This window comes from Molothrus aeneus, chromosome 7 (genome assembly GCF_037042795.1).
Source record: "Molothrus aeneus isolate 106 chromosome 7, BPBGC_Maene_1.0, whole genome shotgun sequence".
Taxonomy (NCBI): Eukaryota; Metazoa; Chordata; class Aves; order Passeriformes; family Icteridae; genus Molothrus; species Molothrus aeneus.
Genome location: NC_089652.1, coordinates 10,820,904 through 10,842,566, shown reverse-complemented (window position 1 = coordinate 10,842,566; position 21,663 = coordinate 10,820,904). Strand labels below are relative to the sequence as shown.

Genomic DNA, 21,663 nt, shown 5'->3' with positions numbered 1-21,663 from the left:
CACTTAATTACAGATGGACTGGACTATTACTTTGTCCTGCTGAGTGTCCAGGCTGCCAGATGAAAAGCAGCTCTTGCTGCACTGAAAGAGGACTATGGAAAGGTTTTTTGAGCCAGCTGCAGTGTGTGTAGCAGCCCTTGCACACGCTTGCCTTGGCAAGGAAGAGGGGTAAGTCACAGTTTCATAAGTGATAAACTGAAGGGAGATAAACTTGCAGCATTTCCGTTTCTTTTTTCCTTTTTCTGCTTGACTGCCATTGCTGCTGATAGAGTTGGGTGCAGGCAGGATATCAGTGGTCTCCAGAGGATGTGGGGCCACTGAACGGAGGAGATGTCCCAGGTTAAGTTGACCAGCTGCATGAACCCCTTCAGCCCTCAGAGCGTTCCTCCCTCCACACAGATTTGATTTTCATTGTCTTTTATTTTTTTCTCTCTTGTGGAATTTAGCACCTAAACAATTGGTTAAAAACAAAAAAAGAAATGTGTTTGAAGACAAGTGAGCAGGAAATTAAGCTTTTGGCAGGGTTGGTGTTTTTCAAGCGAGTTTCTCCCCTAACTGCTTTATTCTGAAATCTCTAGTGAGGAGCGGACGTGTCACTGGGCTGCTGTTGCTCTGTTCTGCTGCTGGCAGTTTCATTTCTCTTGAGGTTCATAACCTCACACTGCCTTGGCCACCTCTCAGCTGTGCCTCTGGTGGGGACAGGGTGCAGGGCCCTTTGGAAAGCAGGTGGTGTAACATGGCACAGGGCCTCTCACTTGGAAGTTGGCTTCAGCTGATTTACACCAGCTGGAATTTATGCCCCCAGAGATTTTACTGTCTGCTGTGCTCTTGTTCAGAAACACTGCCTTGGTGCCAGGACTTCTTCCCTGCTTCTGACTAAATGATTGATGGATTATGGGGGAGGGGGAAAAAGAAAAGACAAAAGCTCTGGGAAACAAAATATGGATATGACAAGAAGTGCTCAAATGGATAAGTAGTGCAGCACATGCTGCTGAGCATGTATAAAAGGAATTGGATCCTTTTTTTGGTACTGCCATTACAATCCCAGGACTGTTATTTAATGGTGCTGCTGATATGTCTGTTGTGAGATATTACACAACACACAGTTTGTATCGAGACAAAATCCCAAGAAATTTTGAACAAACAAGTTCAGGAGGACAAGAAAAATTCAGGGTACTCTTAGATTGATTATCCTCAATCTTTGTGGGTATTCCAACAAATTCTACTATGCTGTCTGTGACAGACTTTTTTCTACTAAAATAGGTAACAAATGCTGGTGAATATAACAAATGTTATGCTACTATGTTTACGTTTGTCTCCTTTAAAAAAGCTTTCTTATTTTAACTAGTCTGCCTCATGCTGAGTCTTTGTCTCCACTTGATTAATGTAACTTCAGGACAGTATTTATTAACTAATTTTCTGATCTGATCTGGAGGCACTTCAAAAAAACCCATCCACCCCCAATCCTAAATGCCAAAACTAAAACCAAACCCTAGCACTTAAATCAAGACTGGTGGACAGCCTCCAGTAATGAGAATGAAGGAAAGGACGCTGGGCAAGCTGAATTAAACAGTCTGAGCTCTTTTCCTTTTTAGAAGTGATCTAAATTTAACAGGCCAAGAGTTATTTTGGTGCCTTTTACTGATAAGTTCAATGAAACCTAGGCAACTTGCAGCACTTTTCAGTGTGTAGAGGAATTTCAGGATTCCAGGAATGGCAGGATGTAACCTTCACTTCACCTGGAAATATAAGCAATTCTTGGGGCAGTTGATAGGCTTCCTAATGAAAAATGGGAGGCAGCCAAAATCTGGAGCCAAGCTAGCACCAGAAATAGATCTGCCAGAGGCTTGTTTTGCACTGTCTAGAATGGCGTATCACAAATTGTGTGAACAGAAATACCAGGCTGGGTCCAGCATTGCACAAGCAGGATCAATCCCCTGACTATTTTCCTTTTTAAGTATCATGAAAGCTTGATTAAATAAATGTCATGTTAAAGTTTGAGCTGTCTCAATATGTTGTTTTCAAGTAGGAGAGGGGAAAGGGTTGAGCACAGAGAGGACCAGAGTGCAGGTGGTGGTGAGGAGGCAGGGGTTTAGCTGGTTTATTCTTGTTACTTCACAATATGTGTGCTTTTGGAGAAGTGTAGTGAAGTATAGTCTGGTTTGCACATCACTTACTAAATGATTATTTGTGATTATGTTTAATTATAGAATCAGATCTATTGTCTTCTCTGCCTGGCTGGAGCCGGGGAGTTTGGTGGGTGGGGTGTAAGCAAAAGCCATCAGGGCCTTGCTGAGTGGGAGTGAAGAGCCAGAAGCCTGTGGGAGCACAGCCTGGATCTCCAATCCCAAGCCCAGCTTGTTTTTTGTAAAAGCTTAGCTGTATTGGAGGGGAAATCATTTAAAAGCAGGTGATGCAGGATGTGTTGTGACAGCCCTGCTCTCTTTTCAGGGTTGAGCTATGCTCTAAGCAGTTCAGATTGTTCTTTTCCAAACCTAGCATAAGCAATGTTCAAAACAAGATCCTTAATGGAAGGTTATCCTCAGACAATCTTGTTTCAGACAGCCCTACTGCTACTACTTTAACCCTTTTCCAGTGATCATGCTTTTCCCTTCCTCCTTCATTGCAGCTATTGTACATCAACAAAATATACTTGTTCACCTGAAGCTGAGGATGTGCTTTTCCCATCCAGAAGAGGCAGAAGGGTGTTTTGGTAGGCTGTAATTCCAGCCTCTGAACCGGGTCAGTACTGGATACCAGGTACCCAGCTGAATTCAGCTGGAGGGGTGTGATGCAGCCCTCTCTGGCCATGCTGCCTGAGGCTTTGCAGTCTGCCCCAGCTGCCTGGCTATCCAGCAGTAAGGCTGGAGCTGCTCTGTTTCTGTAGCTGTTTATGATTGCCATGCAGTCAGCAATGTACACCAGTGATTAATCTCAGGTTTTTGTAATGTTACCAGCAATGGCAATATCTGCTGGTCGTGTTAGAATCACTGCATTCCAATTAATTCTGCACCAAATATTTCTGTAATGTTCAAGTCTTTGTTTGGGAAGCCACTGTGGGAAAGGCTGAGTGCATGCCTGTGTGGAACTACCTATGGACTGTGTTAGCATTGCATGAACTATTCAGACATATGGGAACAATTGCTTAGGAACCACTTCTGCCTTCCTTAGAGGGGAGCAAGCACCAAGCACATTGAGCATTGTTTGTACCACGCTGAGGGTCCTTGCAGACATCCTCTCCTGGTGCCCTGGGTGCTACTGAGTACGAGTTCCTTATGGTTAGACCATACTGGGAGCCACAGGTGTGCGCTGGGGAATTTTCCATTTGGTCACTGAGCAGTTTTTGGTGTTTTGATGAAGTTGCCATTCGTCATTAGATGAAAGCATTGGAGGGAGAGGCTTTCAGCTGTGGGCTTGTGTTGCGCAGGCAAATGCCGACACCCCCCCTCCAGCTCTTCTTTCTCTAAAAAGTTAGGTAAAATTTGCTTTTGAAGCTAAACATATGTTCTGTTTGGAGTTTATATATAATTTTTTACCTATTCTCAGGAGTGCATAACAACAAATGAAGCTGTGCTCAATTCTCCACTGCTCCTGTGTGCCCTGTGCCACTGATGTGAAGTCTTCTTTATGCGCTGAAGGACAAACACAGCCTGAGGCTTTGGAGAAGCTGTTATAAATGACATAGATAGAAATGGGGGCCATTACAGGAAAACCCAACACTTGTTGCAATAAAACTTAAATGCCCATTACATCCCTCTAAGCAACTTAGAGCACAGCATGGCAGCAAGTTAAAAAGCCATTGGAGCAGGCAAAGTGTCAGAGCACAGTTGCATCCTTTAAATGGCTGGCCTAAGAGCAACATGAAGATCTCTCAGCTTGGAAGTGCCTCTGTCATGCAGAGGTTCTTTTTTAGTTTTGGGAATGTTGGCTCATGTTTTTTTGAATACCTCTGTGTGTCATATAAGTTTGTTGGTCCTTGAGCATTCAAACACAGTGGAACAAATTGAAATAAATAGCAATGTGTAGGCATGCATGCTGTCCTTGCTGCAGAGGATTGATGTGCAATCCTTAAATCACTGGGCTAGTCTGCAATAAATGGAAGGACATAATAAGATAGAATTAAATTAATTGAATTTTTTTTCTGTGGTGTTTGAAATGTTGCAGCATACAGGATATTTATTGATCTGCTCAGTATAAATGTCCTAAGTGCATTTGCTCACTTAACAGTGCTGTTAGTTTGTCACAGTGCTTCCAGGGAACCAGTACACCCAATCTACAGATTTGATTCTCTCCACTGGCTTTTCAGTTGCTTGGACAAGTATTCCTTAAGTCACTTAGTAAAGATCTGTAATTGGTATGTAACACCTCTTAGCAGGCATCCAAGGGCATTATTCTCCAAATACCAGCTCTGTGAAAGTACTTTGTTGGGCAGAAGTGTATATAGAAATTCCAACAACAGGATTGCATCCGTTGAATTAACAAATTATGAGCAAACCTTTTTTGTATTTACCCAGCAATTCGTTCCTAAAACACAGTAAAAGGCTAACCCCTGATGCAAGGGAACTAGACTACAAAGCCTATTGAAAATTATCAGTGTTGAGTAATTTCTGTACATGGAACTGTATAAATACTAAGCATCAGGTAAAGGCACTCTAAGAATTAAGAGAAATCCAGTTAATGGCTGTTCACTAATACAGACTTGTAAGTTAAAACTGCATTTCAGGTATTCATGTGCTGTATGTGCAGAGGGAAAAAGTCCTAAACTAAAATTAAGGAGGGGAGCAGCCTTTTTGCTTTGGCCAATGGAAGGAAATAGATGTATGTGATGTGACATAGCAGACAACCTTGTTATCTTGATTAGTGGGAGTACTTTCAGAAAAAAAAGAGGTGTTTGGCTAAACACTGTCAGAATCAATACCACTTTGAAATGATTGTGTGTCTTGATACATTGCCTTGCTAGTTACATGAATACATGGATATATCCAAGTGTTTAGTCCAGGAACTTGATGTAAGGCAATTAGAACTAATAAAGGATCAAAATGTAGCTTTTTTCACTCAAAGGAGCAAATGATAGTCTGTGAGATCAAATAGTCATGGGAGTCAATCATCCTTTCCCTATCAGCCTCTACCTCCTGTCAAACAAAAATCTGGTTAAATAAGTCCTGGTCAGTGAGTCAGGATTTCTAAAATCAAGGCAAAATGTTCAGTATATGTCACAGTTACTAGCTGCTCAACAAAAATGCAAAGTTTGCTAGGAGGTTCAGCACCTGCTTTGGACATAATAATTAAAATTATACTTGAGACAATCCCCTTACAGGCTTCATCTCTTCTGGAGTCAGAGACTTGCCAATGCCCCTTGGTAACAATCAGATCTATGGAGGAGAATTTCCCAGTGTTGCACTTTTTCTCTTGGAACAGCTTGTTGGCTCTGTGGAATCCAGCTGAGCCACAGGACATTCTTCCATGTGGGTTTAAATTCTGTTGCTGAAAAAATCACTGTGCCTTCAGTTCAACAAGTTAATTTTACCTGGTGGGTTGAAGTCTAGCTTATGATTGCCCTGCATGCAGTAAAGATAGGAATATGTTGCGACACTGGAAGGTGTCTGCAGACACAATTTATTTTTTACTAAAGTGCTTGTTTCAGCACAAAGTAAAGAAGCCTCTAATAAAACTTATTGCTAAGTTTCATACGTATCATAGTAACTCTGTAGAAGAAGTAACATGGAAAGGTTTTTGTTAGCTGCTGGAGTTTATTTTCAGAAAAAATGTGAACACTCCCAACTGAAATTCTATTTAAGAAATTGGAAGCTACAGAGAGCTGAGCTGATGAAACAGTTGTTCATCATTCCAAAACCCTGCACCCTTGATTAATTCTAATAATAGTTATATATAATCTGCTCTCTGCTTGTGCTTTTTTCCCCCCTTTATTATAAGAGTTTAACAACTTCTTAACAATTTGAAGACTTTTAAAGCAAAATATTTCTGTTAATGAAATAACCCATTAATGATGTCACAAGTTTTAGAAATGATTTCCAAAAATACACTATCCTTTAATAATTAGAAAGGAAAATTATTTACCCTTCAGGAATTAAAATTAAAAAAAAAAAGCTATTTGAAGTCATTGATGCATGAATATAGTTATCAGTGAAGATCACTGTTCATTGAGCATCCATCATCAATGTGTGTGTAACTGCACAAGCCCCATTCCATCCCTGTCAGCTGCTGAATGCAGCAATGCTTTTTCCATTGTGCTGATGGACGTGGAGGCATCTTCTCAGCTCTGACCTCAGACTGAGCAGTACTGCTGCAACATAGTTCTGACATGGATTTCCTGGACAAGAATTCCATTGTATTAGTCCAATTCATTATACTTGATTGCACATCTTACACCGAACTAGGTCTCAATATGTAATAAAATTGCCTCAACAATAAATAATACATTCTCATTTCAAAACGAATACCTTTGAAAATAAAGTAAAATAATGACATAGTGAATTAGAAAAATGGCCAGCTGGAGCAGGCTGAACAGCAGTGACTCAAGATGGTTATTAACCTGTACTGGTTTTATCTCCTCTTTCCAGTTTCCAGGCTCTGATCATTTTTATCTCCTCTTTCCAGTTTCCAGGCTCTGATCATTCTCCATTATCTCAGTGTCTTGCTGCTACAGCTATCAGAGATCGACTTTATCGTGATTAATTTATAAAAATTAAATCTTACAGGGGAAAAAGGTCTGAAAGATGAGGCCTTTGAAATGGGTATATGGCAACTTTCTCCTGTCAGCAAAGGTTACATGTATAAGTGGTAGGAGTTATACCCTGCTTCAGAGGCACAATGAACACCGGGGTTTGATCAAGGAACTGCGGGTGAATGTGACCATGGTATGGTGGACAAAAATTGAGATGAGGATCTTCTGTGTGTCACAGGTCTAAAGAACACCACGATGTTCTCAGTCTGCTTTCTGTGTTAAGTGGCTCATGCTAATTGGAAAGGTCAAACATTTCCTGTAAAACCAAGGGTTTGATTCAGATTTCTGGCAAAGGGAAGAATGGTCAAAGTGCCTTACTGTAGACCTTCCTTTTTTTTAATGTCATGATGCACAATACTTTACTCCCTCCTTTTTTAAAAGAAAAACATTGCCTGTAACAGCACTTTACTTGGTTGGGTTTTTTCTTTTTGTTTTTTAAAATCTAATAGATTTGAATTTTGAGGGTTTTTTCTCTTACTTCTGTCTGAGGTCTCACCTTAAATGTCACCAGAGTCTGGCTGATACTTTTCCTTGGGTGCTGGGCATACTGCATGCTGGGCATGCTGCAAATGGGTTCAGGGATTAATCTAAGATGCTGGGGGTGTTTGTTTCTTTACTACTGGATTGTGATTGTCATTCAGCTTGAAATTGAGGAGTTCTCTGCTTTCCTGTTGATTTTTTTTTTTCATTTAAATATTATGATAAATGCACAGGAAATGCAAATATTTTGGTGGAATCATAATAATTTCATAAAGATTCACTGATTCTTCATAGCTGTTAGTTTTAGGAGAGAAGGGTCTGGTGTTTGCATCCCCTGTTGGGAAATATTCTCTGCCCATTCTGACATGGCTGGGAAGGGAGCATGCTAAATGGTTCAAGTGAAATGCAATTTTTTTTCCTTCCTTTTTCAAACATCCACTACAATATGTAAGACATAGACAATGGTGATGATAGATGCTGCTTTAGCCCTTTTCATTTTTGGAAGAGTAGCAAGAATGAAATTCCAGTATGAATGTTTCTCAAGGACATAAGGGATTAATATGTCTTAAAATAGACACCATTAACTTTAAAATGTATTTTCCACATTTGAATAAGAAAAGATAGGGAGGAAATTGTATTTACTTTGTTCTTTCAGCCTGTTTTGTGAATTTTGAGATAGCCTGTTTACAAGACAGCTAAATTCTGTAGAATCTCAAGAACTGCAGTTTTATGTGCTTAAGTAGTCATGCATGCTGCCATTTTACAGGATTATTTTAGGTTCTGGTGATTGCATGGCACCACAAACTCCTTTTGGCCAGTAGGACCATGAAGCAACCAGGAGTGAGACTTGGGGGGCACACATTGTCTTCAGGAGGGTGCTGGTGAAAGCGGGGCCTGTTTCAGCCACATGCTTTATGGGATAGGGGTCTTTGTGAATTGTCCCCTTCTTTTCCCGAGTCTCCAGCAGCACAGTTTTTCTTCTTTTAGTTCAGTGTGCTGCCAGCTTGGTTACTAGCTCAGAAATTTGCTGCCAAGGTGGTCGGAAGGGCTGAAGTCACCAGCTCTGGCTGAGCGTGGCAGCGCTGAGCGCACGCAGCGCTCCCTCCCGCTGCCCGGCGGTGACGCCAGCCTTGGAGAGCAGCGAGCATAGCGAGCATGGCACATTGTTTCTCCTGTGGGCCTGGTTATTTATTCCTGCATTCCCATTCATAATAGCATAATAACAGACTTGAGACAATAAGATAATTACTTCGCTTCTTGGGTGGTTAAAATTAACTGCGCTCATGGCGTATTTATTCGGGAAAAAAAATACAAGTTGTTTAGTGATTGCCCAGAAATTCATTATCTGCATAATGTTCTGTTTCTAAATGTGTATGGCATGGCCATTCATCTGTGCCAAGAGCAAGCATGCAGCACTATCTGATGTAATTAGTTTTCCCCTTACATGCCAGGGAGAACATCTGGGCTAATTGTGTGTTGTTGACAAAAGTTGCTGTTCTAATGGGGGTCCCTGTTTGTGCACACACATGCTCATTATAGGCACAAACATGCTCATGATTTCAGTTTATCCTCAAGCAAACTGGTAGCTCTTACTGATGAGATGCTCCTGGTGATTTGGGACTGGGGTCACACTACGTCTCTGGGCAGATTTAGAAGCTGTTAGCAGGAGTAAAGTGCTCTCAGTTTAAACAGAAAATAAACAAACCTGTAATGTTTCTGCTTCTGTTTTCTTTTTCCAGCCTCCACTGGTCCAGGCGATTTTCAGTGGTGATCCAGAAGAGATACGGATGCTGATCTACAAAACTGAGGATGTCAACGCCTTGGTATGTGACTGGCATGTTGCGCACCATGCTTGTGGCAATGACAGTATTAAAAATGTAATTGACAAATAACAGAATGGAAATTATTGGGAAGTAAGAGATTTGGGGCTTCAGTGGTATCCTAAGTAGGAGTCAATGTAATTGTCTCCAGCAGATGACTTTAAATTTTCTAAGTGTATGGTAATTATTCCAAATGTGCAGGTCAGTCAGGGACATTGTTTTTTCTCTTACTGAGAAAATGAATGAAAACAGCTGAAAATTGCATATTTTTACTCTCTGTAGGGCTTCCTTTTATGAAAAGTCTTTGCAGATCAGGAGCTGTTATGCATTTGACTCTACTTGAACTAAAGCTCCAATATAATTCTCAGTAGTGAGAGTAAGGAAGCAGAATCTTGGCCACAATTTGCCCACAAAGGAATTACTGTTTTGCAGATTGACTTATTCTAGCCAGAATGGTAAGCAGCTGTAAACAAGTAGTAGTTGAGTGCTTTGGCAGTGAAAAATATACCTCCAAGTCAACTTGGTCTTTTTTGCAGAAATTGGGGTGGGTCTTTTCCCCCCGCTTTGATTTTAACTTATGTCCGTACTGATAGAAACAAGCCCTGCCAGTCCTGACTACAATCTGTGGCCTCTCAAAGTGGTGAGAATATAAAGCAGAAGCAGAATGATAATTTCCAGGTGTTTCCTGGACTTTTGAATCAACCTTCCTTTTCTTCATGTTTTTCTGTGTTCAGAGCTACCAAAAGGAGCTAGAGAGGTGATCCTACAGGGCTGGTCAACTGGGGTTCCACCCTGTTTGCTGTCCAGTAGAAGGAAAGATGCCAATCTTATAAATCTGATCCAAGACCTTGATGTTAAGCTTTCCTCATGATTATCAGTACCTGATTATTTTCCTGCAAGTTCCTGAAAGAATCATGCTTCCTTAAAGAACCATCTCCCTTGAATTTCCTCCTTCATTGTTTTTTGCTGATGATTTTAAAGAAAAAACCAAACCCAGCCAAACAAAACGCCCTCAGCAAGGTAGATGAACACCACAGTCCCCAAATTTCATCTGTATTTCATGCTGGATTTTCAAAGCAGCATTTCCTGTACGAGATTATCGTGGATTTCTCCAATGTTTTTCTATCTTTTGGCTGCAAGTGTGTTGGTGATGGTTGCTAGGGAGATGCTCTCAGCTGTCAGGTGCAAGATTAGATGAAGAACACGTGTTTTGCAGATGAGTCCCATAATACTTAATAGAAAACGTCATTGAATGGTTTTGCCCAGAATACTGCTTACAATGCTCAAAATCCACCCAGGAATGCTTTGCCTCCTCAGGAGCAAAACTCAAAGCTGTTCTTTGAAGTAATTAAAAAGATACTGGTCAACACCAGCTCTGAGGGTTGTGTTCTGAATAGTGACTGCAGGGAAGTGTCAATTGCTTAAAATATCACTGAAGAAAGAGGAAAAGATTTCCCCCTCATTGTGCTGTGAGCTGGCAATTTGCATTCCATGCTTCTGTTTCCATTTTAAGGGTGTTTTTAATTACTTCCATGTTAGCTTTTGGTTGCTCACATGAGAGGAAACTCTGACACCGTTTGGCAGAGATTTGTCCTTTGTTGATTATTTTGGTTGGCTGTGTTAACACTGGAATAGTTCAAATGTAGGTAGGACAGGGATACAATGTAGAAGTGTGCTCTTGCAGCAAGGTTGGGTTATTTCTGAAGTTTAAAACATCTGGGTATTTTTAATCTCCATTAAGAGAAGTATTGTAAAGTGGATGGAGCAACAACACAAAATTAGGAATGCATGTGCAGATGTCCCAAGAGAAAATTAATCTCAGGAAAGAGTTTGGAGGAAACCAGAAGTTTAGAAGATCACTTTTTTTTTTTGGTCTGGTAAAATAATTAGTAACTTCCCAAGCCAAGGACTTGTTGATGAAAATGGCTACATTTGGATACTGCTGTAATTGTGATTTCTACTTTAATCAAAGTGAAATCTCTTTGGATTACAAGTGTGGTTTTAATTCGTTCTGCCACTGTAATTGTCACTTTGACCTCTCCAGTCCCTACCTGTGCTTTGGGGGCACGTGATGCCACCTGTGCATCCTGAGGGCATGGACCCTGTTATATTTAGCTGGCAATGAGCAATTCCCTCCCCCTGGGTACTGAGTACACACTGTGTCCTTGGGAAGTGTGGTCAGCATTCAGCAGCCTTTTTCCCAGGACATTTGTGATGTCATTTGGGCAATCCAGGCTGCCAGATGAGTTGCAGGTAGACACTTGTACTCTTGCTGTCTGGTACATTCAGAAGCAGCAGGGTGATCATGCTATGTGTATGTAGAGGGGGATATTTTGGAGTGCTGTTTCTACTTAGGGAAGAGTGGGAGAGAATGACCCCAGAACCTAGGGACTAATCTGGATCCAGGTGTCACTCCTTCTTATTTGGGATTCATAGTACATGAGCTGTGCAACACCTTGTGTCTGCAAAGTCCAGTTGTTGTGTGCAATGTTATAAACCAAAATCCTCCCTGTGAAATTTCCATTTGTAACTCAGTCTTCCAGTTCAGTTTCTCTTTAAAATATCCAAAGTCAAAAAAAAAGTAAAAAACCTTCCAGTATTCTTCCCCATAAATGATGTGTTGTTTGCAAGTCATTTATTCTCTCTCTTTTTATGTTTTATCCCCTAATGCTGTGTTCTCTTGGATAGAACCCTGTTTCTGGCTGCCGAGTGTCTGCAGAGGAGCAGGCAGCAGCCCCAGCAGAGATGGCAGGGCCATACATGCAGGACTGTGTATTTAGGGGGTGGTTTATTAGGAGATAAAGAGGGAAGGAAGGAAGTCATTATGCAGACACATGTATGTGTGCAGTTCATGACTTTTTTCCTTATTATCCTGCTTGGAGAGGCATAGATTTGCAGAACTGCCTTTGTCAGGAGGATTCAGGCTCATTCCAGGCCTTCCCACATGCACACAGGTTCTGTATATTCCTGTACTATTGCCAAGCATGTTTTTAGAGGTGCTGTGAGTGCTTGAGGGTACAAATAGGCACCTGTTTAGGGTTGTGAGTCTGAAAGGCTTTGCATGTTTGGGATAGCTGAAGAGGGTATTTAGCCTCTAGTAGTGCTGTTTAATATGCTGTTTATTTAAGTAGAAAGTGATGGAGAATTCTTTTTCTACAGAAATTATGAACAATTCTCCATTATGTAGCAAAATTGAATATAAAATTACACTGATGTTCTCAATGCAAGGTAGCTAGCATGACTTGTGTTTAGATGAAGTATTATTTTTTGCTTAGATTTTTTAAAAAATACTTTATAAAGAAATTTTTTGAACTGTGAAGAAGATTCTGCTGGAAAGACAGAGTCTGAAATATTCTGGGTTGCATTGCAACAGGGTGGTAGTGTAGTAATGGTTACTATGTTATATATATCTGTGCTGGTGACTCATCTCATCAGTTTGAGGCAGTTAAGGATGTATAGACCATTAAAGTCTCATGGCAGGATTTGGCTGTAACTGCATTATTGTCTTCAAAAGTAGCAATATCAGCCTGAATTACTTGAATTTTCTGAATCTTTTCCCATCCTGAGTGATGTGTGCTCCCATGCCTTAACAACCCCCCATCCAAAGTCAATTCTGTGTTTATAAAAGGGGAGGAGTTGTTCAAGTCTATCTTTTGAGTCTTACAGTGAACATCAGTAATCATCAAAATATTTTCATTCTTTAGGATAACAGTTTCTATGGTCTCAATCTGGAATGAGTTTTTAAAGTTATGCTTTTCTAGCATAAAAGTCACTGTCAGCTTCATGGAAGGCAATTGCTAGATAAGGGGGGAGAATAAAGATAATTTTTCTTGTTCTGAAAGATCAAAGTATTTGCCTCTTCTGCTTCATGAACACTTGGCAATTTAAGACTCAGCTCAGAGAAATCTTTATTTCTGAGGCTGAGCTGAAGACTTTGGGATGAGAGGTGCTGGAACGAGGATCTGCATTTTCAGATGGGAATTTCTCTTATGATGCAGAAGAAAGAGCCCAAAGTATAAGTTATACAGCTTGACTTTCACCTGTGGTGCTCACAGTCAAACACTTTGATTTACTTTCTGAATTACAGGCTTTAATAAAACAATGTATGAGGAGGAGGAAATACTTGAAGCAGCAGAGATTTTCTTGGTACAACATCAGCTTTTGGCTCCAAACAGTTGTAAATAGCCCAAGAAATAGGTGCTCATAAGCTTTTAGCCTCTTCAGTAGTTCCTAGCAGTTCCCAATATTTAATTTTCTGAAGTCAACTTGTATCTGAAAATTTTTTAATGGCTATGCTATTTAAATGAGGTATACTCAGATGTAACAACTGTAAATGGAGTGAATGAGCAGGAGGTTTGTTTCTGCCATTATTTTGCTTAGACTTGATCAGTGGAAGTTATATTCATTCATATGCTTTATTCTGCCACCCAGGCACATTTTGAAAGTGATGGGAATCCAAAGGCTTCAGTAACTCTGTTTCTGTGGTGGATTAAACTCCAGCTATTGCTGTTAGCTGCTCAGTCAGTTTGGTGACAAAGAAAGGTTACATACATTTATTTTCTGCAGCAGTTGCATTTACATTTTAATAGTAAATAACTCTGTCCTAAGCATCACCTGATCTGAGCAGTTGCAGTTGATAAGAAAATTCAGATCCATTATCTCCTTTGACATGTAGGCTGTGTTGAGGAGAAAATGTATGTGCCTTTCCTTAATGTGCCTGATAATTTTACATGTGCTGATATGATTCATTCAGCTCACTGTTCTGCTAATCTTCATGTACCCCAGGCTCTGATCCAATAGAGCACTTAAGGACTAGTCTAACTTTAAGCCTGTGAGGGCCTTATCTGTGCCACTGTGATCACTTGAACAGTTTAAGCATGTGTTGAGTGTTTTTCTTGCTGAGGCCTTCTGCTCCTGATTGCCTGGCTGTTAGAGTCTTAGTTTCTTTTATCTGTATTATAAAAAAAAAAAAAAAAAAAAAAAAAAGGTGTACAGGTGATGTTAACCTGCAGCATCATCTTTTCTGTGAGCTAATATAGGCTACTAATGCAGTTTTCACAGAAGCATAGAATGCTCTGGGTTCAAAATGACATTAAAGATCATCTCATTCCAAACTCCTGCCATGAGGGACACCTTTCACCTTCCACCAGACCAGGTTGCTCCAAGCTCCATCCAGCCTGGCCCTGGCCCTGAACACTTCCAGGGACAGGGCATCCACAGCTTCTCTGGACAGGCTGTGTCAGTCCCTCAGCACCTGCACAGTAAAGAATTTATTCTCAGTATCTATCTACACCTGCCCTCTTTCAGCTTGAAGCCATTTCCCCTTATCCTATCACTACACTCCCTTGTGAAAAGTCCCTCTCCAGCTCTCTTCAGGTACTGGAAAGAGAGTTTATCTCATATCAGCATGATTTTCTAGCCATTGTTTATAGCTTAGCTACCGTCTATTGCTGACCTTTTGTTCTTCTGAGAACTGCACTCGAAGCAGGTCTGATTATTTCTCTTAATGCTTTTTGTAATCCTGTTATCATCTCTTCCCCTCACTTATTTTCCTTGCCTTGATAATGTATGTTGAGGTTTGGGATTCTGCCAAGCCTTTCCTTGAAAGGACATTTTTTATCCCTCTCTCTGTGTGTAGCCTCCAGTGTTTAGATCATTATGGATTCACTTTTGTGCTCCTGTTCCCAGCAGCACAGGACGAGGAGCTGGGGCTGGATGAGTGTTGGGGTGTGGGGTGCTGAGCCAGAGAGTGAGGAGCTGTGGCTGTGAGGGACCAGGGCTCTGAGGGGGACACATGGCTGTGGTGGGACAGACAGACAGAAGCCTCAGTTCCTCTGTTGGGGTACCAGTGCTCTGCATAGTCTGAACAGGAGCTCAGGGATGTTCCTCTGGTGAGTTGTTTGCTGTTCACAGCCTGAACAGGAGCTCAGGGATGTTCCTCTGGTGAGTTGTTTGCTGTTCACAGCCTGAACAGGAGCTCAGGGATGTTCCTCTGGTGAGTTGTTCACTGTGCACAGCCTGAACAGGAGCTCAGGGATGTTCCTCTGGTGAGTTGTTCACTGTGCACAGCCTGAACAGGAGCTCAGGGATGTTCCTCTGGTGAGTTGTTCACTGTGCACAGCCTGAACAGGAGCTCAGGGATGTTCTCCGGTGAGTTGTTCACTGTGCACAGCCTGAACAGGAGCTCAGGGATGTTCTCCAGTGAGTTGTTCACTGTGCACAGCCTGAACAGGAGCTCAGGGATGTTCTCCAGTGAGTTGTTCACTGTGCACAGCCTGAACAGGAGCTCAGGGATGTTCCTCTGGTGAGTTGTTCACTGTGCACAGCCTGAACAGGAGCTCAGGGATGTTCCTCTGGTGAGTTGTTCACTGTGCACAGCCTGAACAGGAGCTCAGGGATGTTCCTCTGGTGAGTTGTTCACTGTGCACAGCCTGAACAGGAGCTCAGGGATGTTCTCCAGTGAGTTGTTCACTGTGCACAGCCTGAACAGGAGCTCAGGGATGTTCTCCAGTGAGTTGTTCACTGTGCACAGCCTGAACAGGAGCTCAGGGATGTTCTCCAGTGAGTTGTTCACTGTGCACAGCCTGAACAGGAGCTCAGGGATGTTCTCCAGTGAGTTGTTCACTGTGCACAGCCTGAACAGGAGCTCAGGGATGTTCTCCAGTGAGTTGTTCACTGCCTGCTTGGCTGCAGGTGTCGTGTGTGGGTTTCTCCCTGCCAAACTCCTGAAAATGTTGCCTGTGTGCAAGTCAATGCTGATTTGTGCCTGGTTGTGATAAATGGATAAATTTCAGGGTTTTTTTCCTCTCATAGAAATGAAGCTTAAATTCAGTTTCGTGAGTAACCCATCTTTCTCTGAAAACTGGATTCACACTCAATATGATAGGGCTTTGTATTGATTTTAAAAACTGAAAGCTTAGAAAGCTCTTCTGTAATAGTTAGTTGTTCCTGTTACAGAAGAGTAAAATTTTCTGTTTCATTTCCTTTCCTCCCTCAGAATATCAAATTTGCATCAGTTTTACAGTTTAATACAGAAAATTGCTTATAATCAACAGAGCCTTGGTTTCATGGTACAGAAAATTGCTTGGCCTTGTATCATTACCATTCAACTTGCAAGTGCTCCGCCCTTGCCAAAGTTGGCTGTGTTGCACTGACAGGTACAATGGCTATTTCAAGTACTGTGTTGTACTAAAGAGAGCTTCATGCATTCGTAACAACAAACTAAGAAAAAAATAAAACTGGTTCTATTGTTGTATATATGTTTGATCAGTCAGTGTATTTTTTGCCATGGGTAGCCTTAGGACAGGGAATATGAAAGCCATGGAAGATCTCACATACATTTATGTAGCCTGTAGAAGCTGTTCTATGGTGTTAGGAATGAAGCATATGAGAGTAGCTTGTGGTACTGGTTCCTGAGGGAGCACTGCTGCATGGACACTGCTTAATATTCCTTTGCTTTGCCTACCATGTGAGAAAGTGAAAGCCTGTGAGAGATCTTCCTTGCCCTCTGACCTGTGACAATCAGGGTTTTATGTAACCAGTCTTCTGGGTGTTTCATGTGCATGCCCGATACCTAAGATCAAAACCCAACGCAGCACAATTTGAGGATTATGTACATGATGTATGCTTAAAAAAACCATACAAACAAAAATTAAACATAAACTGTTCTGGTGATCAGTGGCTCTGGGCTTCTCAGTGCCAGAAAACAATTTTCAGCATTCCCATGACAAATGTTTCTGCTACTCAGATTTGTCCGCATTTATAGCATACTTTGAAGATATTCCAAAATAGCTCATGGTAGATGATCGCTTGGGCATGTTGAAAGTGATATTTTTCATGACAGGCTCAGAGATCTTTTTCAGGGACAGGATGTAAATATTGGTAGGATTTCTCTGTTGATACTGTTTGCAGGAAGTGTTGAATTTGTTGCCAGTTTAAAATATTTAATGCTAGTAGATTGCAATAAGTTGGATTGCTAAGGTCTCTTAGAACTTAGAACTTAGAATTTCTGTGGTTCAAAACCAAAATGAAATAACATTTAGGACTGGAAACAGCACAATGAGCAGTATTAGCATGTTGTTGCCCATATTGTAATATTTAGCAGTTTCTTTTCAAGGCCTCTGTTCTGGAATCAGCTGAATAAAGCAATAAAACAAAGGGGTTTTGTAAACACTGTATTTATACCCCTTGAAATGATAATAAAAAAACCCTGTGAAATGGACTCCTTAATTTGGAAAATTACAAAAATCAAAAGAACCCTGCATGTATTTCAGAAGTTATATATATATATATATATATAAATATATATATATATAACTTCAGAAGATATATCTATATGTAACTTCAGAAGTTATATATATATATATATATGTAACTTCAGAAGTTATATATATATATATGTAACTTCAGAAGTTATATATATATATATATGTAACTTCAGAATATATATGTGTGTGTGTGTATATATATGTATGTATCTTAGCAATTCTTCTACGTTTAAAGACAGATTTGTCTGGTACGCTTTACTTATGTTTAAAGGTCAGTCAAGATGTACATGCCCATCTTGGGCTGCTGTACATACCCAGGCTATGGTCTACAAGAACCTTTGTAGACCAAGAAGAGTTTGTATCTTGACCTTGTGTGTGGTTCCAAATAATTCTCCTGAGTTATCCTTTTGAAGCCTCTGGTTTTGTACTGTTGATGCAAACTGCATTACAAAGTCTGATATCCAGAAGCATCTGGATTATGTTGCTGTGATACCGAAGAGTGGAAAATGTTTTTGAAAGAGACCTAAAGATGCTGTCTTTTGCTCATTTTAGCTTTGATTTCATCTACCTGTAACAGAATATCAGAGTAAAGGCAATATCTCTGCAAGGTCTGGTGGAAATGAGTGATAAAAAATAGACGATTATTGGGAGTTGAGTTGTTGAGTTCTTGAATTTTGTTCTTTTCCTGGCTGAGATTGCATTTCTAATTGCAAACAAAAATGCACCCAGAAAAAGAAATATATAGAAATCTTTTGCTCTTTTACACCAATGGCTGCACTTAGTGACCATGTTTTATAACTGTGGTTTTGTAGGATGCTGAGAAAAGAACGCCCCTTCACGTTGCATCATTCCTGGGGGATGCAGACATCATTGAGCTTCTCATTTTGTCAGGTAAGGTACAGTCCCTCACTGCTGTTAACTGGTAAATCAGCTCATTTTAAAGCTACAGCAAAACATATATGAGGGAGTTTTGGGCATTGTTTATTTTTGAGTTTCACAGAGCTTGTTGCATTTCTTGCAAGCTTAGAAAGTATATTTAAATTTGGTGATAAAATAATGAAAAGCACCCTGTGACTGAGCAGAATTAATAAACAAAGTAACTTTTAACAACTTTTAAAGCCTTCAAACTGACAGTATTTGTGATTCAGAAACTTGCTGAAGTACATATTTGAAATATGGCTTCATATCCTGGAGTACAAGAATTCCTGTTAAGCAAAAATTATGGAATAAGAGCAAAAAAATTATTAATCAGCTTAAATGAATTGTAAGTGCTATTTACATTAGAAACATGTTTCTAAGAATCAGGAAGTTTATTTGGATGTTAGAAACTGTATAGTAGGAAGTATCTAAACAAAAGAAATAAAAGAAAAGTTTCCCAACTGTTGTAGTGACAGAAAAGACGATCAAAATATGTCAGAACAAAGCATAAAGCAGTCATCTCTCAAAAAGGGAGCATAATTCATGGCAAGCTCCTGGATGTGCTGGCAGATTTCAAAGCAGTGTTTTTCTAAGCTGGAGAACTGTAAGAGTAATGAGGATTATGAGGATTTAAGAATGTGGGACTGAAAGGAACCTTATGGTACAAACTTCTAACCCCTTCCAAGCAACTTCGGTACACAGTTGGTTTCACAATTTTTTAGACAGTTCCTTCAAATGAATTCCATATATTTTTTAAAGTTATTTCAGAATTCTCAGCCTTTTGATTACAAGGCACCTTCTAATTTCCAGCCTTGAATCCTAGATTAATTCCAGAAGGTATTTCTAGAGATGACCTATCCAGCCTCCTGCTCAAAGCACTGAATTTCCAAGTTAGATCAGGCTGTTGATGGGCACATGCAGAGCACACAATTCTATTTCTTTGGCTCACCAGTCTAGCCAGATCTGGAGAAGGCAGAAAATGAGAACTCACTTTGCTGTAGCTGTGTTTCCTCTGTTCATTTTGGGGGAATTCTGGGTTGCTTAATTGCTTAGTGAGGGTAACTAGCTGGCTATACATCAGCTCTTCCTGCTCTACCCCTGACAGCAGCAGAATGGTTGAAAAGAGCAGTGCTCTGCTGACAGGTTATGCTTGGGTGGGTTTTCAATGTGCTAAATGCAAGCATGATTTTCTTTCTTGGGAGGAAGGATTTAATAAATTTAATCTGTGCATGTGTTCTTGCAGTGTGTGCTGTTTGTCACATACTGCTGTTCCATTGTGGTGTAAGGAGATTGCAGGAACAATGTGTTTTTCAAGTTTTGCAAGCATCAGCACAGGCAGTATCCTCATAAAGAGAAATGTGAAACAGTTTTGCCCATTTTTCCCAAACAGCACCCAAAAATGTCCCAGTGAATGTTCCTGATGAGGGAAGAAGGCTTTCTAGAGTTCTTCTGGGATACTTAGTTCTAGCACCTCACTGCCAAAATGTCATCCATGGCTTATAGGGTTTGTCTGATCAACAACATAAAATGTAGGTGGTGCACCTTGGGGAGTTTTTATATATGCAAGTGAGTGTGAAAAACTTATAACGTGGGCTTTTAAAAATTCAGCTTTGTGTCAGTGGGACTGTGCTTGGGTTCAGTCTGCAGGAACTGTGTGGATCTTTTCCCCACTAGCTCAGCATGAGTCAAAATTAATTTTGTGTTGTATATTCTACTTATTCATTGTTCTTTAATATCTGAAGAATCATTTCTCATGATGAGCATGAGTGCTTGTATCCAAGAGCAGGTTTGGAGGTTTCTGAGAATTGAAGGAGCAGGTTTATGACTTGTTACAAACACCTCTTTGTGACTGTGATCTCTCCATGAACCAGGCTGCAATGACAAGTGCAGCATCTTCCTTTGCTTCACCTCTTCAGTCAGCAAATGGTAGTAGTAGTGAAATTGTATCATAAAATATTAATCTGAACATAACATTCAGTTACATAAGCAGAAAAACTTTGTTGTCTGACTTAAAATGCAATGGTGGTTTCACAGAGAGAAAGCACACAAACACTTGCTGTTGGTGTCAAGCAATATTCTCAGCATGAGCAGAAGCTAGGAGCAGTATCAACACTTTTCAATTTTTACAGTGTTCAGGAGAGAAATTAAAATAAATAAACACCTTCTGACATTTGTGGTTCATAAACTGGTGGTGGCACAAATAAATGTAGTGTCTAATGAATGAAATTTCTGCCCAGGTGGTTGGAGACAGACTAGGAATGGCTTTCTAGGTGGCCACTGGAATGGACTCTGTTTGGACCTGGTTCAGGAGGGAGAGTGCCAGATCCCTCAGCTGGTGTGAGTCACCATGGCCCATTAAATGTCAAAGCCAGAGGGGTTTACACCAGCCCCAAGGTCTGATCCATAACCAGATGGTTCAGGCTGGGGAAGGGTGCTGAGGGGTTTTGTTTTTTCAGGCTACATGAAAGCAGGGAGCTTTGAGTACTTCTTCACCTCCTTCTGTCAGAAAGGAGGAGCAGCAAGGTAACCATCTCCCAGAAGGAATCTCTGTATGGTGCCACAGTCATGGACGTGCAGGAACAATTGTCTAGGCAAATACAAGCTGCATTCCCACTTGAGCTGGTTCCTGAGGGCATTGTGTTTGAGCTCAGGCCCTTACCCCTTGTTCCCCACCAAGGCACTTGCCATCTTGGCAATGTTACCTTGCTTTACTCTTTCAGAAGGCTCTGGGCTTCTTGGCAGGAAGCTGTCCTTACATTTTGGTGGGCCTGTTGCTGTGTCTTACAGGAGAAATTGGAAAGGTGCAAGTAAATAATGACATTAATAGGTTAAAGAGTACAGTTTTCTTCCTCCATTGACTATCCCTAATATTGGAGATTTAGACTGTGGAATCTAGAGATGTGGATTTGGCAGATGTGGTGGATGGAAAAGTGTACTTTAGTTATGATAAAGAGATGTTAACTTTATTCCTGAAAGCCAGCAATGAGTTGTTTATTTCAGATCTCAAAAGAACAGAGGCAGTTTCAGATTTATTTCCTCTTTTGGCAGAAAAATTTGAGTGTGAAAAATGGCAAAGATTACAAAACAGCCATATTAAAGAAAAGTAGAATACAGAAAGTTTCCTCTCTGTTGATTTTATCTGTACCATTATATGTGATGTTCTTTACTTCAGCCTCACAAAGCAAATTCCTGCAGCTAAGCCTTTCTGTCAGGCTCAGGAAGAGCATGTTGGAGAAAGTGAGGCTGAGAAAAGGCTTTACTCTGAAGAGCTTCTTTTTTAAAGTGGATATTTTATAGGATGGGTGTGTGCTGTGGCTATCTGAAAGGATTTTAAGTGAAATCTTTAAAGCAACTTCTATTTTCAAGGAAGATTGTGCCATGAATGACACGATTTACACCAATTTGAGTGGTTTTCAGCCCTCTTTGTCCTTAT

The 21,663-nt window shown here is 40.6% G+C and overlaps 1 protein-coding gene across 1 annotated transcript in view; it reads left to right on the top strand.

Moving 5' to 3' along the window:
- Positions 1–21,663, top strand: part of ANKRD44 (ankyrin repeat domain 44) — a 132,530-nt gene that overhangs the window by 52,988 nt on the left and 57,879 nt on the right. The window contains exons 2-3 of the mRNA XM_066553139.1: positions 8,965–9,048; positions 18,125–18,203. Of these exons, the coding sequence (XP_066409236.1) occupies positions 8,965–9,048; positions 18,125–18,203 (163 nt within the window). The remainder of the gene's footprint in view (positions 1–8,964; positions 9,049–18,124; positions 18,204–21,663) is intronic.